This window comes from Odocoileus virginianus, chromosome 34, assembly GCF_023699985.2.
Source record: "Odocoileus virginianus isolate 20LAN1187 ecotype Illinois chromosome 34, Ovbor_1.2, whole genome shotgun sequence".
NCBI lineage: Eukaryota > Metazoa > Chordata > Mammalia > Artiodactyla > Cervidae > Odocoileus > Odocoileus virginianus.
In genome coordinates, this window is record NC_069707.1 from 21512762 (window position 1) to 21531009 (window position 18248).

The window sequence follows — 18248 nt, forward strand, 5'->3', positions numbered from 1 at the left end:
AAATGAGACACAGATGTAGATAACAAACATAACGCTTCTAAGAAGGGAAGGGAGGTGGGATGAATTTGAGATTGGGATATAGACACTATATGAGATTGACATATATACACTACTATGTATAAAACTGATACCTAATGAGAACCTACTCTATAGCACAGGGAACTCTACTCAACGCTCCATGGCAACCTAAATGGGAAGGAAATCCAAAGAAAGAGACGATAGAAGTATATGTATGACCGATATATTATACACACAAAACTCTGCTATACAACAGACACTAATACAACACGGTAAAGCAACTATACACCAATGAAAATTAATTTTAAAAAATGCCTACAACAAATACCCAGACTAGGAAAAGTGGTAACAATCACTGTGTAAAGGAAGACAGTAAGATTCACATTCTTATGACTCTAAAGCCAAGAGTTCAGAAGAAAGAAAAACAAAGAAGAGTTACTTTTCTTGGAAGAAATTAATCTTCTTTCATATCCCCCAAATACTGTAGATCCATTGTGTAAGGTGATCTTTGACTGCAGATGGCCTTGGTCATGTCCAAACGCCTAGATTTCACTGTTTGAGACAATGTATTAAAGAAGAGAACACCTTTCTCTTGGTTATTTCCAAATGTATCAGTTTTCCTCTAAATGTAACATCTTCCCTCAATGTGAAAAAAACATGTTACACCATTTTGTTCCACCCTTTATTTTAGCCTTTACTAATACATTCCATAAAGCATAGCAGAAATTGAAGCCTTAAAATAAACATATGTATATATACATATGTTTATATATAAGGTGATGGCAAAATGCTTGGGACAATTGATAACATCTTAGGAAATTCGAGCCAAATATCAGTAATAATATGGGTTTAAAAAGAAATGATGTGAGTAAATGCAGCAGAAAAATTCACAATGAATTATTAATACATCTACTTGGCTTGTTTTTACTCTGTTATGTCACAATTTTGATGCAAATACAAAAAACAACCCAGTGAGGCATCTAATAACTTTCTCGGGTTTTTAATGTAATTCAGCAGTCTTAGGAACTAGAAATAGCATATCCATAAATAACTTCATGGCACTCAACTTATATAAAATTTTGTGTGAATCTGAAAAGGAAACAATACAAAGATGGATAGGCTATCCTCAATAAACATGGGATAATATAAAGTAATATTTAGTGCTCTTTAAAATGACTTTTCTTAAATATTCTGGGTTGGTAGAAATGTTACAGCCTCCCTACTATTAAAATAATTAAAAAGAGGTGACAAAAAAAAAAAAAGATGAAGGGCGGTTCTTTGTAACTGTTTCTACTTTAGGGAGAGAAGTCAGCAGAGGAGATTCAGGAAAAGGGCAAGAGGTACAACTGAAGAGATGTCCATCATTTCTTTTCAAAGTCATCTTACTGCTACTGTCCAGAGCCTTACTTCCATCTTGGGTTTCCGTGGTAACTTGAAAAGTCAGATTCCCCCAATGCTTAGGAAAACCTGAGAGGGATGTACTTAAGAAGGCCAGTCTAATTTCATCTACAACTGAAGAGCAAGGCAGAACAAGATGCCCAGACAGGAGTTCAAAGGAGTCAAGGACCCACAAGAGAATCTGGGACTGAATGCACATTAGAATTCAACTCATTCAACTCTGATCTAACTTGTTCAAAGTTACACGGCCTCTTGGTGCAAGGACTCAACTAGAACCCAGGTATCCTGCCTTAGCACCAGGCTCAGTATATCACTTCCCACTGCTCCTAACCCAAGAAGCAAATCAGGAGCTAAAGAGAATTCAATAAGCAAGCTATCATTATTGCCCCTAAGCCAAGTCTTTTTTCTTTGCCTGTCTTCCTATTACAGAAACTTTTCAATACCCACAAATAGAGATAGGAGAATAATAAACTCCATATATCCATCACCCAGTTTAAACAATTACCAACTTATGGCTGATCGTTTTTCATCTATCCTCTCCTTCCCCCCAGGATTATTTTAAAACAAATCCCAGAAATAGAATCATTACTACCTTTTAAATACTAAATGCTCAAAGAAATGATATAGCTGTAGATGCAGCACAGAAAATTTTCTTGAGGAAGCCCTGGTGTCTCTATCTTATATCCTTGTGCTATTGGTGGTATTTTCCATTTTATTTCACAGTTCTAGAACTAAAGGCCAGCTCTTACCTTAAGACATGCTCTGTAATCCATGGACAATACTAGATTCTGGGGCAGTGAGGAATTTTTGATGAAGGGATTACTTTAGACAACAAACATGGAAAAAACTGAACTTGCACAAGAGATAAAATGTCTTTCTATCTTAAAAAATATCACTGATATTGGACACTTATTTAAATCAAGCTTAACTCTGGCCTGAGGTTTAAAGCCAACTTCGTCCATGAGTCCATATGAAAGGTACTAAACAATGTAATTCTTACGGCTTAACAAATCCACAAAATAAAATGATAAAAAGTTTTCACACCAATAGCACTATGTGTCCTTCAGGACACATACCATTTATTTGTCCTAGGACATGATAGAAATTTAAAATTAATAAATATAGCAACACTTCTCTTTCATACAGCCATTTAAATTTTGCCCACAGAACAAGTACGTTTGGAAGACATTTTAAAAATTCTTAATTAACAAATAGGATTATGCTATTGGAACTAAGCAGACAGAGAGATAATAGTGTGTATGTATGTAAATGGATACTTGCAGCTATAACACTGAGAAATAACATTTCCACTTCTAATTTTCCACTTTGTCTTCCTCTCCCTACACATTAATTTTTATATGAATTTACAAGTACATATTTAAAAACAAGACTATGTTAAAAAGCCAAAGTGAACAGAAAAAGAAGGCAAATCAGAACCTTAAATGAAATAATTTCATTTCAAATATAGATTAATTTTTTCCCAGGGGAAAAAAAAATCCGCAGAATACAATCTTTTACCTTTTGGAAAATTTAACAATTTATCTTCTAACAAAGTTATGATATTCATACCTGCTGATGTTTCTCTGAATTTGTCACTCGTCTTCTTTTTCCTCCATTTCCAAGGTTTAAAAATTTTACCAAAGGTGGCGAGTTTCCCCTTCCTCTTGAAGGGAGGGGTTTGGGAGCCTGCTGTTGAGCCATCTGTGTTTGCTATAGAAGCTTTGTCCAGTCCATCAACTGTAGAAAGAAAAGTCAAGTCAGAGAAAAGCTGTAATGAAAGTCTGAGACAACATCATCAATTTCTTCCTGCACTGTTCAAAGGAAGCATACCCACTTTAACTGGAATTTCACATAAAGTTTATTTTGCCCCATTTCCCTGCTGGTAGAGCTCTCTTCTAATATCAATCAATAAATCGATCACTCAGAAATGATAGTCCCTTAGATACTGATTTTGAGGAAACAGAAAAGAAGCAAAAGAAGCATAGAAGTTAAGGCTGGATAAATAAGGGTCTGCGAAACACAGCTAAATCCATCTGTAACAACTACGTCTATATTTTTGTGCAGATGTAGAGTACTGTTAAGTGAAAGAGGATGTTCCTCCAGAGACTAATTTGGCATTCTCTGTAATGAATATGACAGTCACGGTGTAGTCAAAACCAGGCTTTTTTCTTCACAAAATAAAATTTAATGCCGAGAAACTAAATGTTAAATTTTACCACACTAAAACTCCTTTGCTTCTATTACAAAAAAAATTTTTAGCTTCAAATAAACTGATAGCTATCACGAATGACAAGAAATGTGGAAATGGTGGATGTTCTAGGTAACAGAACATGGTTTTATGTGCCTCAATCTTTTTGTCAACCAGAAGAAAGGCCCTCAACTTTATGTTGCCTTGTACTATGTTCATAACTGAAAGAAGATGGTGGTAACTTATATTATCCCAACAATCAAATTTTAGTGACTAAAAACTGGAAGCAACTCAGAATGAATAAATGATGGTGTTTTTCATGCAATGAGATAGCACTCAGCAACTTTTTTAAAAGGAGCTATTGGTACCTACAACATGAATGCATCTCAGAAACACTGTGCTGAAAAAAACAAAAAAAGCGACACACACAAGAGTATGTGCTGTGTGGTTTTATTTAAGTGAAGTTTTTTAAAAAGGCAAAATGAATTTTGGAGAAAAGAAAGAAGAAAACAATCAGAACAGGTGGTGTTTCCTGGAGTGAGATGGAGGTAGGAATTAACTGAGAAGAGATCTGAGGGATCTTCCTGGAGTCCTAGAAATTATCTCAATGAAGGACTATACAAAACACGTGCTTCCCCGGTGGCATGAGTGGTCAGGAACCCACCTGCCAATGCAGATGTGGGTTTGATCTCTGGGTTGGGAAAATCCCCTGGAGGAGGGCATGGCAACCCACTCCAGGGTTCTTGCCTGGAGAATCCCATGGACAAAGGAGTCTTGAGGGCTACAGTCCATGGGGTTGCAAACTGTCAGGCACAACTGAAGCGACTTAGCATGCACGCATACAAAACACATCAAAAGGTATTTATGATATTGTGTATTTCACTTTGTGTAAAATCTACCTTTAAAAAACCATAAATAGTAAAGTCCAATTAATGGCATGCATGATGATAGCGATGAGGTGTACTGATGTTCATCAAAAATAATAAATTGATGGATAGAGTGGAGATGGATAAATTTATAATATAGTAAAATGTAGCTAAGTGTTGAATCTAGGTGGTGGATGTGTGGTGATTAGTTGTATAATTCTCCCATCTTCAAAACTTTTAAAATAAAATATTAGGAAATACTAGGATAAATAAAACAAATATTGAATGGCAAGAACCTCTGCTTCTAGGAAAATGGAATAGACTTACTTTTTCCTATTTCTCCTGCTAAATACAAATAAAAAATACCCTGAATGTTGTATATAAAACAAACATTAGGGACTTTCCCTGGCAGTCTGGTGGTTAAGACTCCACGCTTCCACTGCAGGGGGTTCGATTCCTGGTCAGGAAACTAATATCCTACATGCCGTGTGGGGTGGCAAAAAAAAAAAAAAACATGTATAGACTAACAAGCTGAAAAGAAAGTAGACCAGTGTGGGCCCTCAAGACCTAAGAAACAACATGGAGGTAGGATCCCTGAGTTTCTTTTAGTCTCATGTATTCTTGACTTGCAGCTGAAGTGGTCGCCAACCCAAAAACATCAACAAGCACAGACCAATAAAGCCTCAACAAATAGCCTGCTCCCTCTGGTCAAACGAGCAAAAACGGACAGGCTAGCAAAACAGAAGACTTTTTAGACGATAACTGCTCCACTCCAGACAAACACCGCAGAAGAAACTATGACCACCCAAGCCGACAGAGGCTGAGTGGGGAGATTAGATGTCTACCCTCACAAAGCTCTAATGAGGAGCCCCACCATCCCTAGGAGAGTGGTGTCAGAGGACCAAGTAGAGAGCCGGAACCTTCCTGCATGCCACCTGTAACAAACCATCGTCTGCAGTGTCAGCGGAGACCACACGGGAGCCAGGACTTCCACCCGTACCCAGTAACGAGGCATCTCTTCTTCTCCCTCCCTCCCCAAAGTGGGATCACACCAAACCACTGCCCAGAGGAACAAGACAACCTCCATCCGCTATGGTGTCAGTAGAGACCACACAGGGGTCTGGAAATCGAACTACGCCCAGAGTAACAAGACCCCTCTCTCTGTTTCTGCCACGAGATACCAACAGAGGATGAAGGGCTGAACCTGGGTTTTTAACCTCCTGGCACTAGTGAGGCAGCACCCTTTGCCTCCTTGCCTGGAGAACTGTCAAACAAAGCCAGTTAAAACAAAGGGTTTCAATAAAGATTTACAGTCTAATATAATACAAAAGTGTTGAAGCTTCAGTCAAAAATCACCTGACATACCACAAACCAGGAAAATCTTAATCTAAGTGAGAAAAGATAATCAGTACACACCACCACCTAAATCCTTACGAGTTCTCCTTCCAAACAAGCATGATAAATCCCATTCTTCCCACTCAGAACGTTGACTCTAATCTCAGGCAGAAATGCAAGAACTGCAGTGACTGAGTATTTTGTAAATGGTCCCACGCTGGCTACAGTACAGCAGGCAGAGAGGGGGACGGGTCAGGCTAATTGTAAAGCAAAGTCAGAGTTAAAAAGTAAAATCCTTATTTGCTTCTCTTCCCTGGTGGCTCAGAGGGTAAAGCGTCTGCCTGCAATGCGGGAGACCTGGGTTCGATCCCTGGGTCAGGAAGACCCCCTGGAGAAGGAAATGGCAAACCACTCCAGTACCCTTGCCTGGACCCTGTCCATGGGATCACAAAGAGTCGGACACGACCGAGCGACTTCACTTCACTTCCACTCCTGTCCAACTGTTTTCCTTAAACTAGGAGCAAAACCAGGGAAAAACTGAGTGCATGATATTTCTTCTTCATGGAGACTTTATGCTGAAGATTCAATTTTGGAACAATTTAAATGTTGTGAAATATTACAAACTATGGGACTATTACAAACATGGGAACTAAAGCTACCATCTCCAATTCACCTCTGTGGCTATAGACACAATAGACACACATTAAGTTCTCATTTCCTCTAAACCTACAACCCTGGCACTCCATTAAAATTCTGCTTTTGATCTGAACCACTAAGGAATAATCTATTTTCTTTTCTTCTGAAAAGAAAAGCAAATGAAAACAAAAATTAAATAATTCCTTAAGTGACAGAATGTGACAGATAGGGAGACTGAATGAGGTAGTTGAAAAATGAAAAATGAAGTTCTTAACGTTAAAGTCATAGATACACGAGACATTAATTGTCATACCTTTTTTCATTTTGCATTTGCAGTTTTAGTCTTTATTTATGCCCCGGAAAGGTCCTGGGTCAGTGCCAATGACTACAGCACAGTTCACACACACATACCTTTTTCCTGATTGAATGAATCCACCCATAATTTTGTAATTATTGGGCGATTACAGTAAACCACACTTACAATTAGGAATCATCGGTTGGCATAGTTGGCCACGCTGCCATGGGATTTCTCTTCAATCATGAACATGAAGGGGACTGTCACCTGCTTTGGAGTCATAGGAACAGAAATTTTATTCCCTTCTTTTCACCAAACACCTACGATACCGCCAGGACCACAGATCATACTATTATTTTTCTTTTGGGCTAGTGTACCATTAAAGTTGACTTGAAATTTTCTAAAATTGTTTTCACAACAAGTCTAGTAACTTTAGCATTTACACACAGATAAAAACAAATCGCCAGGTAAATCCCAGATGAAAGTCTGAATTTCCTGTTTTAATATTAATTTTGACTGACTTACATGTTATGAAGAGTGACCTAACATTCATTAGGTTTTCCTTTTTCACAATGAAACTCAACATTATAAAATAATTTAAATATTTTGAAAACCAGTCATTGGCTCTTTGAATGTAGACAATTTAAAAGACACAGCTCAGTCTATCTTCCCACCAAAGTAAGTCCATTCCTAACAGAACTTCCCCACACCAACCAGTAAGATCCAGAAAATACATGAAGGTTTTCTCTTTCATTTAAACAGAAATTTATCAATTAGGCAATCCCAGTGCTAATGTGATCACAGAAGCAAAAAATAAATGAAGCTAGATAATTATCATATAAATTAAATTCTAGATTTGGGAGAATCTTTTCTTAGATACTTGAGAACTGAATGACAAGGATTCTTAGAAAAATGAAACTATTTAATATGAGAGTGTGTTGTATTTTTATAATATTTGATAGCTCTCGGATAGTCCAGATACTCATTTCTGATTTTTCTCCACACAATTATTTCAGTTATTGAGAAAGTGAGACAAATATGAGAGAGCATTCCACCTCACAAATTTCATAGGTCAAAGAACATTTAGAAAAGAACCTCAATAAAAGAATTCCTGGGGACTGAGTCTAAAGAAAGTGATAGCCACTCTATGAGAAAACAAGTGGTGAAGATGGCCTCAACTATCCTCTGAAATCCTTACATAACTGAAAGTTAATGAGAATACATTTTGGAAGCCCAATAATAACAAAAACAAAGAGAAATCATATGTGATTTTAAGAAAAATGCTGATTCTCTGTTGTACTAAGTATACGCTTACAATACTACTCATAGTGATTTGACTGTATCAAAGAATATACCTATTAAAAGGGCACTGTACAAAGATATTTGACATTTAAAAATCAAGAACCTAAAGGAAGTAAGAAAACAAGCAAACCAACATTAATTTCCTTAAAATATGGCTTCTAGGCTATCCTTTTCGTGCCTTTGTAAATTATTATGCTTACATAATATTATCACCACATATATATATTTATTTCTATTACAGTTTTTTTACATTTCCAGTATAACTCTGCCACCTTCCTCTTTAAAAGCTACAGAACACACAGCAAAGAAACATTAGGGCAGCACATAGGGAACATTTAACTCTATTTCCTACCCTTCCGTGAGGCCTCTCTCTCACGAAAGTGACTTAAAAAACATGCTGTCAGCGGCGTACACGCGATTCTGGGCAGAGAACCAAGTAGACAATAAGGTCAGAGGGAACTGGTGCTATGAGCCATGGCAGATGAAACTGGCTAACAGTTTCTACGAAAGCGGGCGGCTCTCCCTGTCTTGCGACATCTAAAGGAGATCCTTCTTGTTGCTGTGGTTTGAACACTAAGTCATATATGACTCTTGGGACCCCATGGACTGTAGCCCGCCAGGCTCCTCTGGCCATGGGATTTCCCAAGCAAGAATACTGCAGTGGGTTGCCATTTCCTTCTCTAGGGGATCTTTCTGGACCAGGGATCGAACCTGTGTCTCCTGCAATAGCAGGCGGCTTCTTTACCACTGAACCACCTGGGAAGCCACAAAAGAAGATCCTTACTCTCTTGTTGGGTCAAATCTCTTCCTTTTGGGGGGGAAGGATGAATAACCAGTGGAAGGGAAGTGAAAAGGAACAGAAGAATAAAAATGTGTGGCATTACATGGGGTTAGGAGTTAATCCTGAAACTGGTATACTTGTAAATAGGATGGAACAAGGGATAATAGATGTTAGGAGCCAGATTTCTCATTCTTGGAAATGGAGGTTACAGATAAGCAAAGGGGGAAGCCAGAATGATTGATGTGGACTGGATTAGAGTCGGAGACATCAGTATGAACTCCTGTTTTGAATAGAGAGAGAGAAGGAGGGAGAGAGGAAAGATAAAGATAGATCGATAAGATTATAAGTATATACATGGTTCACTATACATAATTGTATTTCCCATTCATTCTAGGGGCTAGAAGCAACGACACCCCAGTGAGCACTCAGCCTCTGGTTTCTAATAGCATGCTCCAATAAAAGGAATCAGACCTCTTTCCAGAAATGGCTGCTTCCAGGGCCGGGGCATGGAAAATACTAGATGAGCCAGGAGCATCTTCCTTTTCAGAAAGGAAACAAATGCTCAAAACACATTCTCATGAGAGAATGTCAAAGTCACATAGGAGCCAACAGAGAGTTCCACAGGCTAAAGCCAGAGCAATCCGGGAAAAATGCAGTTTTAGATTATCATCCAAACTGATGAACAGTGAATAAATAAGTATGGGATATAACATCTGTATGGAAGAATCGCAACTAATTTATAGAAAACTCCACTCTCAAGAAGATGGGTCTTAACTTCCCACTCCTGAAATGTGTGGGTTTTACATGGTGACTTCCTTTGAAAGACTTCAGAATGGAAAGGTGGGGGAAAGGAGGCATTTACAGAGAAGAAACCTTGCAAACACTCTCAGCCAAGTGATGGATGTTGACTTGATCACTGCTAAGTCATGTTGAGAGCATGGACCCTTGATATTATGGATGAGAATCAGATCTCAAAATCTATATCCCCACTGTATACCTTTAAGACCATGAAATTTTTGCACCATGCTTTATGTCCTTGGATATGTTCCAGTGTCTCTGAGCTTATAGTCCATGGGAACTTGAATAGAATATGTATCCTACTGTTGTGTGACAACTGTATAAATCTTAATTATGTTGAATTGGTTCACAGCACTCTTCAGGTCTACTGTATTGCCCTTCTACTTCTCTGAATATTAATTCTACTAATTTTTGAGATTTTGATCTTGAAACTCCAACTAAAATCTTAATATATCTACTTAAAAAATAATTGCAACACATAGTGGATCTATGCATAATCTTGTTCTGTAATTTCCAAGTCTCCTGTAAGTATGTTATCATACCTTCATAATTTAAAAGAGGAAAAAAAAATCCTATAACCCTACTGTAACCCATGAGAAAAACATTAGATAAGCCAAAGTGAGGATCATTTACAAAATGCCCAACCAATAAATACACCTCAAGGTCATTAAAAACAAGGGAAGCCTGAGAAATTGTCCCAGACCAGAGAAGGCTAAGCTGACATGATGAATGAATGTAAAGTGGTATCCTTCAAGCAAGATCGGAACAACAACAATAACAAAAGAACCTTAGGGGAAAACTAGTGAAATCCTAACAAACTTTGGAGTCTAGTTAACAGTACTGCACCAAAACCCTTTCCTTGGTTGTAATAAATGTATTCTAGACATTTAAGAGATGAACAATAGGAGAAACTAAGCTGGAGGTATATGAGAACTCTGTCCTGTCTCTGTAGCCTTTCTGTACATTTGAAACTATTCTAAAATAAAAGGTTCATTTTTAAAATGTGGAGTAGTTAACATGGAGAGGATGAAGACTTAGGCGATTCCTAGCGGACAGAATTTCAGCTGCAGAGAGACCTTGTGGGGGTACTGTCAATTTACCAACAGTAAAGATTTCTGCTGAGAGTTTTAGAAAGTATCAATAATATAATATGTTTTAGACTTGCTCATTTTTTTCTCCAAAATCTCCTTCTATTAATATTTTCAACTCCCAGTATTTTACCACTAAGAGAATATTTACAGGTCATCAAATTGCTGTCTCAATGCTTTATATTATCTGATGGACCCTAATGAGGTAAGTGGCATCTAACATCCTGCAAGAGTAGCCCATGGGTCCCGTAACTACTGATCCCAGTTACTCTGGAACCACAGTGGCAATTCCCATGCACACATGCTGGGTTAGTAGCGTGACCTGCCTACATAGAATGACAAATTTAGGAATAAATGTTTAAAGTTACCTGTACTTTATTTTTAAATCACTGAAGCTCAATTATTTTCAACAATAAACTTCTCTTTGGGAATCAAAAGTAAACTTAAAAGACTGAAATTTATTTTATGATCATGGAGGACACCTTTTCCAGCTCATCCATTTTTTCCTCTGAATTCATGGGTATGCGAAAAGAGTAGTATAATTCAGGAACAGAAATCCCAGAGCTCACACTGGCGTGAAAGGTTTAGTGAGCAGAACCAGCAGTGAACTAGTCACTGACTCATCCTGGGATTCATGCTCTCCTGAAAGTGGAAATTCACAAGCACTTTATTAAGAGCATAATTAATAATCACTAGTATTTATTGAGTATTTACTATGAGCCAGGTATTGGGTGGAGTACTTTACCTGCATTCATTAGCTCATGCCAATGCCTACAATAGCTCTCAGATAAGTACCATTCATCGGTCCCATTTCTGAGACAAAAACTATAACACAAAGACTAAGCATCTAACTCAGTATGTGGTAACTTGTGTGTGTGTGTTTACACTCAGATAAGAATTAAATAAGTATCTATTGACCAAATACATAACTAGATTATGAATAAATAGGTATCTTCCAGGACTTCCTTGGTGGTCTAATGGTTAAGACTCTGCACTCCTAATATAGGGGCCACAGGTTCAATCCCTGGTCAAGGAATTAAGATCCCACAAGCTGCATGACATGGCCAAAAATAAATAAAATAGGTATCTTTCTAGCAGAGATCTTGGGTGAGAAGTGATGTCTGCTTGCCTCCAGAGGTGGCCCTCTTAACCACTCTACTGCAAGGTGTCCTTTAACTCAGCGCTTTTTTTTTTTTCTTTTTGGCCACACCCTGTGGCATGCAGGGTCTTATTTCCTGGACCAGGGATCAAACCCATGTCCCCTGCAGTGGAAGTGTGAAGTCTTAATCACTGGGCAGTCGGGGAAGTCCAACCAATTTGGTGCTTTGATTCACCCTGTAAAGATCAGGGTGGTGATGGAGAGTAAGACAGGATTCTTCCCCTTACAAGACTTCACAGTAAGGTGTGGGAAGCAGGAGTGATCAGTGGTCAATGACACCAGCCAACTGAGGAGGTACTAGAATAAAGACAAAAGCAGAGCAGTGAGGTCTGGCTGGCAAGGCTTGGGGCGATTTCACAGGGAGTGGGAGACTTATTCACCTGCTAATGCAGGTGACTCAGGAGGTGTGGGTTCAATTCCTAGGTTGGGAAGATCCCCTGGAGAAGGAAATGGCAACTCACTCTAGTATTCTTGCCTGAAAAATCCCATGGACGGGGAGCCTGGCGGGCTACAGTCCCTGGGATTGCAGTCAGTCAGACATGACTGAGCAACTGAACATGAATACATAGGGAACTTGAACTGGGACTGCCAAGAGAGTAGCCTTTGCAGGGGAAATCAAGGAAGAAATGCCCTAAAAATGAAAAATCAAGGATGGCTGACCTTTTTAAGTAATGCCAAGAAAAATGTTCTCATTATCACAGTGCTGAGCTCATCAGACACATATTTATGGGGAAAAAACAAAGCAAATTTATAAAGTCCTATCCTCAAACGAGGGAAATGGTTAAATGTTAAATTTTTAAAAGAAACTAGAGAGTTTTTGTACCTTCTAGATATTAGTGTCTGTAAACTAGATTAATGGACCGGGAGGCCTGGCGTGCTGCGATTCATGGGGTCACAAAGAGTTGGACACGACTGAGAGACTGAACTGAACTGAACTGAACTGAAACTAGATTAAAAATCTGAATTTTATCAGTTAGATCTTAGCTGATGCAGAAGAAAATTGCTTTTCATCTGCTGATTGTTTCTTTATTTTTTTCATTTATTTTTATTAGCTGGAGGCTAATTACTTTATGTGGTACATATGCACAATGGAATATTACTCAGCCATTAAAAAGAATACATTTGAATCAGTTCTAATGAGATGGATGATACTGGAGCCCATTATACAGAGTGAAGTAAGCCAGAAAGATAAACACCAATATACATACATGGAATTTAGAAAGATGGTAATAATAACCCTATATGATTGTTCCTTTAAAAATAATCAGCACTAAGGTAATAAGCATGGCTAAAAATATTTTTTAAATTGTTTAGCCAGCATCTTTTTAAATTCAGCAAGAGTAAAAGAACAGAATGCAAACAAGTAAGAATAGAGTGTGAAAAACATCCCAACAACAGTTAAATAAAAGAGTTCTGGTCTCTCTGGAGGAAGACTAATATTTATTTACTATTTAATTATGTACTAGACTATCATTTGCCTCCCAAGTTGACAATTTCCATTTCACTGTCACTACAGCTATCTAAATAGGTTTGGATTAAATCAGTATTTCCCACGGTCATTGAAATGAATACTATGAAGATTTTTCAAAATAATGTTTGAGAAATAATACGCACACAGCAAGTAAATGATTTGGTACATGAGTGTACCATCCAGTTCAAGGTCAAGGTCATTTCCAGGCTTATAAAGTTTCTTTGGGTGCCTTCCCAACCAATACCATCCTCTCCATCCATGTTGTTGCTGTTCAGTCACTTAGTCGAGTCTGACTCTTTGTGACCCCACAGACTGCAGCACGCCAGGCCTCCCTGTCCTTCACTATCTCCCAGGGTTTGCTCAAACTCATGTCCGTTGAGTTAGTGATACCATCCAACCATCTCAACCTCTGTCATCCCCTTCTCCTCCCGTCTTCAATCTTTCCCAGCATCAGCGTCTTTTTCAGTAAGTTGGCTCTTCACATCAGGTGGCCAAAGTATTGGAGCTTCAGTTTCAGCATCAGTCCTTCCAATGAATATTCAGCACCGATTTCCTTTAGGATGGACTGGTTGGATCTCCCTGTGGTCCATGGGACTCTCAAGAGTCTTCTCCAACACCACAACTCAAAAGCACCAATTCTTTCATGTTCAGTCTTCTTTATGGTCCAACTCTCACATTCATACATGACTACTAGAAAAACCACAGCTTTAACTATATGGACCTTTGTCAGTAAAGTCTCTGCTTTTTATTACACTGCCTAGGTTTGTCATAGTTTTTCTTCCAAGGAGCAAGCGTCTTTTAGTTTCATGGCTGCAGTCACCATCTGCAGTGATTTTAGAGCCCAAGAAATATCCATATCCCCAAATAACCACTGTTTTGACTTCTATCGCCACTTGTTTTACCTGTTTTGGAACTTCAACTTCTCAGAATTATATAGCATACTCTTTGTTGTATGTGCCTTTCACTGAGCACTGTGCCTGTGAGGCTCATCTAAATACATGAGCATTTCAAAGCAGAGCTACCCAGGTACAAAATGAAAAATACACCATCTATCTCAGCAAGGCCCCAGATGGGAAAGTACTTAAACATGATGAGTTTTTTCACAGTTCTTTTTTTAAGAAAGGATATTGCTTCCACTTTCTTTATCTGGAAAACATAAATAATAACTAATTTCCCTTACTAGATTTATGAGAAAGCTAATATACCATTCTACCATCTTTTCAGGTTGCCCTGAAGCCATGTTAAATTAGAAGCTCACCTCAGCAAGCTTAGGGATGGAGAAGCAGTTTATTTTCTGTAAATAATGACAGCTTTTTAGTCTTATTCTGCATATGACAGCAGCAGGAGTCTGAGCAATGTAGCTCAGAGAAACACTGAGTGTACCATTATCCATTAAAGGATCAACTGTGTTATTACAGGAGTTCTACACTATCTTAAGTATATTAAAGGCCTATATAGGGGGACACTGAGACCCAAGAAGGTTAGAGGCTTTCCAAATCATTAACTAGTCACAGATACATAGTCTAGGTCATCTGATTTCTGACTGGGGTTTTTTTTCCCGTTCTCCCTGCTGTCCTCATTGGAATATGATAGCTAAACTGATGGTGAACCAGCAGCATGTCCTAGTACCTCTAGACGAGCAGTAAGACTCTGTTTATAGAGCAAAAAGCAAAGAAAACATCACGTAATCAGGATAGGCAATAAATAAATCTCAGTTAACGTTCTGAATTGTGAACATCCAGTTGGGATGGCTCACTGTAATCTGAAAAGAGAACCGAGTCCCAGACTCAGTTCTGCTACTTAACTGGCCCTGTGACCTTGAGCAAAGACCCCCAATATTTCATTGCTGAAATTATCAGATTCATTTAAAGGGTCTCTAGGCTCAATAAAATTGATATACTTTTATGTCACATTTAGACCTGTTCTAAGTGCTTCATGACTATGTTGTCATCACAACCCTATAAAGTAAGGTGCTATTAGTATTTCCATTTTATAAATGAGGCAATTGAAGTCCAGAGAGACGGAGCAGTTTACCCAAGGTCACAGAGCCCGTCAGAGAGATTTAAACTCCAGGTGGTCCACTTCCTGAGTGTCCCTTGCACAATATGGACCAGGGGCTTGTGGGTGGGAATACAGATCTATTTTAAGAGAAGGCAAGACATAAAGCCTGATGAATAATAATTCAAGTCTATGCCCAACTGCTTCTTTGGACTAATCTAACGAGACAGGGCAGATACTGTTCTAGTCTCTGAAACGATGCCCACTGTCATCACAGTTAAGTTCATGTGGGTTGCAGGCAGTGTGTCCTCTTTGCTTATAATAACTACAGTTCTTTGATTGCACAGAATCCTTACTTAACACAGCATTAATTTTAGAAATTTGATACCATCAATTTTTGGACTTGTTTTTCTAACAAGAGGCAGCCATTATTTTTAAACCCCCAAAGGGAAAAGCGACTAAAGACTTCCATCTGTCTTGCAAACACAGAGAGAGAATTTCAGAGTTTAAACTTGCGGGCCAACGGGCTGCAGAAGGGGCGTATTTGTGCAGCTGTGTGACATCCTCACGCACTGATGTGAACAATAGACCCTAGACTTGCTTCAGGACATTTAACAGATTAAATAACGTCACTTGTACTTAGGGTTCGAAGAAATTCTGATTGAACAGGAAAAAGGTCACTTGGCAAGAGGGAAATCAATTTTAATATAAACAAAAGCATAGTAAGTTTCATATATCACTATTATTGCTGCAAGCAAAGGGGTCTAGAAAGAGTTAGGATGGCTGTGTCTAGGAAAAGCGCGAGACGGGTGCTACACAGAAACGAGAAAGGGACAAACCCACTTCCTATCTTCCTTCCCCTTGTGAGCCATCTCCTACATCAGCCCTCAGAGCCTGGGGTGGAGAGCAGGTCATGGTGTGTGGCGCGTGTGCTGTGTTTGTGGAAAGGAAGAAGTTGACACACCTCCAGTGGACAAACTGCCAAGTAAGAGAGAATCTCACCTCTAAGTGAAGATGGTGACTATTTCCTTTATGCTGAGCTTGTACCTGGGGAGGAAACTTTAGGAGAGAAGCTGGAAGACCTTAGATATAAATTATAAAATAAAGTGTAAAATAAAATCTAACAATATCTGGGACTTCCCTGGGGGTCCAGCGGTTAAGACTCTGCACTTTCACTGCAGGGGCCACAGGTTTGATCCCTGGTCAGGGTACTAAGACCCCATATTTCTAGTGGTGTGGCCAAAAATAAAAATAAATAAATAAATAATACAAGAGACTTCCCTGGCGGTCCAGAGGTTAACACTTTGCCTTCCAGTGTAGAGGGTGCGGGTTCAATCCCTCATTGGGGAGCTAAGATGCCACGTGACTTGCAGTCAAATAACCAAAACATAAAACAGAAACAGTATTATAGCAAATTCAATGAAGACTTAAAAAAAAATAGTCCACATAAAAAAGTCTTAAAAAAATTTTTTTAAATAAAAAATATACTAAAGACAATTAAAATGTTTAAATGTAGTGATTTTGGTTCCACGTTGCCCCAAACAAAATTATGAAAAACTTCCCATAGAGGATGAATGTAGTAGAAATATTAAAATAATATTAAAATATTATTAAAATATTAAATCTGGACCAATATCTTTGGGTCAAAAGATTCATTAAGAGTCTACTTATACTGTGACTAACCCTCTCTGCAGTCCAACAGTCCCCTGGCAGTCACACCAAGTTCTGTGAAGAGACGGGTGGCCATGTGTAAAATTCTGGACTCTCCCCCCAAGGCAGAAATGAAACCTTATACAAGGGAACGCAGGACACTAGGAGATACAAGCTGTACGCTCATACAATGGAAGGCAGAAAGCTGGGAGGATTTATGTCAATTAGTCATAAAGAGTCCCCAGTGCATTCAGCTTTATATCCCTGTCATTCAGTTAAAAGAGGTGACTGACTGTAACAACCCAGGCATCTGAACTTGGACTGGAGCAGAGAAAAAGGACTAGAAATGATGAATGCCTTCAACAGACATTGAGACAGAGAAGTAAGGAGGCCAAGGAGCTGCCTGAAAAAGACACAGGCAACCCAGGGTCCGAACCTCTCCGAGGATGCGGTGGGATATAAAGAGATGTGGGCTTAGAGAAAAGGTCTGTGGCTTGAGTTCAAGCACCCTGAACATTCAAGGGAAGATGTCAGTAAATACAGTACCAGACATTAGCAAGAAAACAGAGTTGAGGTTAAAGAAGTTATTAGGGGTGGTTTTTCCAAATAAAAGCAGAGCTAAGTTGACCTCTTAGAGGATGATTACATGAAGGAGAGAGTAATTTCCCTGGTGGCTTAGACGGTAAAGAATCCACCTGCAATGCTGGGTTTGATCCCTTGGTTGGGAAGATCCCCTGGAAGAGGGCGAAGCAGCCCTCCAGCACTCTTGTCTGGAGAATCCCCATGGACTGTAGCCCATCAGGCTCCTCTGTTCATGGGGTCACACAGAGTCAGACACGACTAAGCGCAGACATGACTGAGTGACTAAGCACACCCATACAGCTTTAACTAGGAAAGGTCTCTGACTAAATTGGAGCTAAAACCCAATTGCTTTTGTTTTTCTGTTTTTCAGGGATTACACATGAGAATTCAAATTTCTCATACAAGGAAACCAGCTAGAAAACCATGAAACCATTTTTTTTAACCTGTTATCATCTTCTTTCATAACATCATTAGGGGTATTAAGTTATGTGTTGCTACTTAAAACTTTTGATTCACTCAATACATCGGAAACTAGTAGAATTACAAGGCCCTTTGCATAGCAGCCCAGTGTCTGGTGGCAAATATCTGACTACATAATGTAAACATGCTCAATTATCAGGAATCATTCTTTCAAACAGGCAACCCACAAGCTACTGTTCCAGTTTAAACAGAAAACACCCCCG

General features: G+C 38.8%; 1 protein-coding gene across 7 annotated transcripts in view; it reads right to left on the reverse strand.

The window, feature by feature from the left end:
• PHACTR2 (phosphatase and actin regulator 2) overlaps positions 1–18248 on the reverse strand; it is a 291648-nt gene that overhangs the window by 96892 nt on the left and 176508 nt on the right. For all 7 annotated transcript variants that reach the window (XM_070461304.1, XM_070461307.1, XM_070461309.1 and 4 more), the window contains exon 2: positions 2986–3153. In XM_070461304.1, the coding sequence (XP_070317405.1) occupies positions 2986–3153 (168 nt within the window). The remainder of the gene's footprint in view (positions 1–2985; positions 3154–18248) is intronic.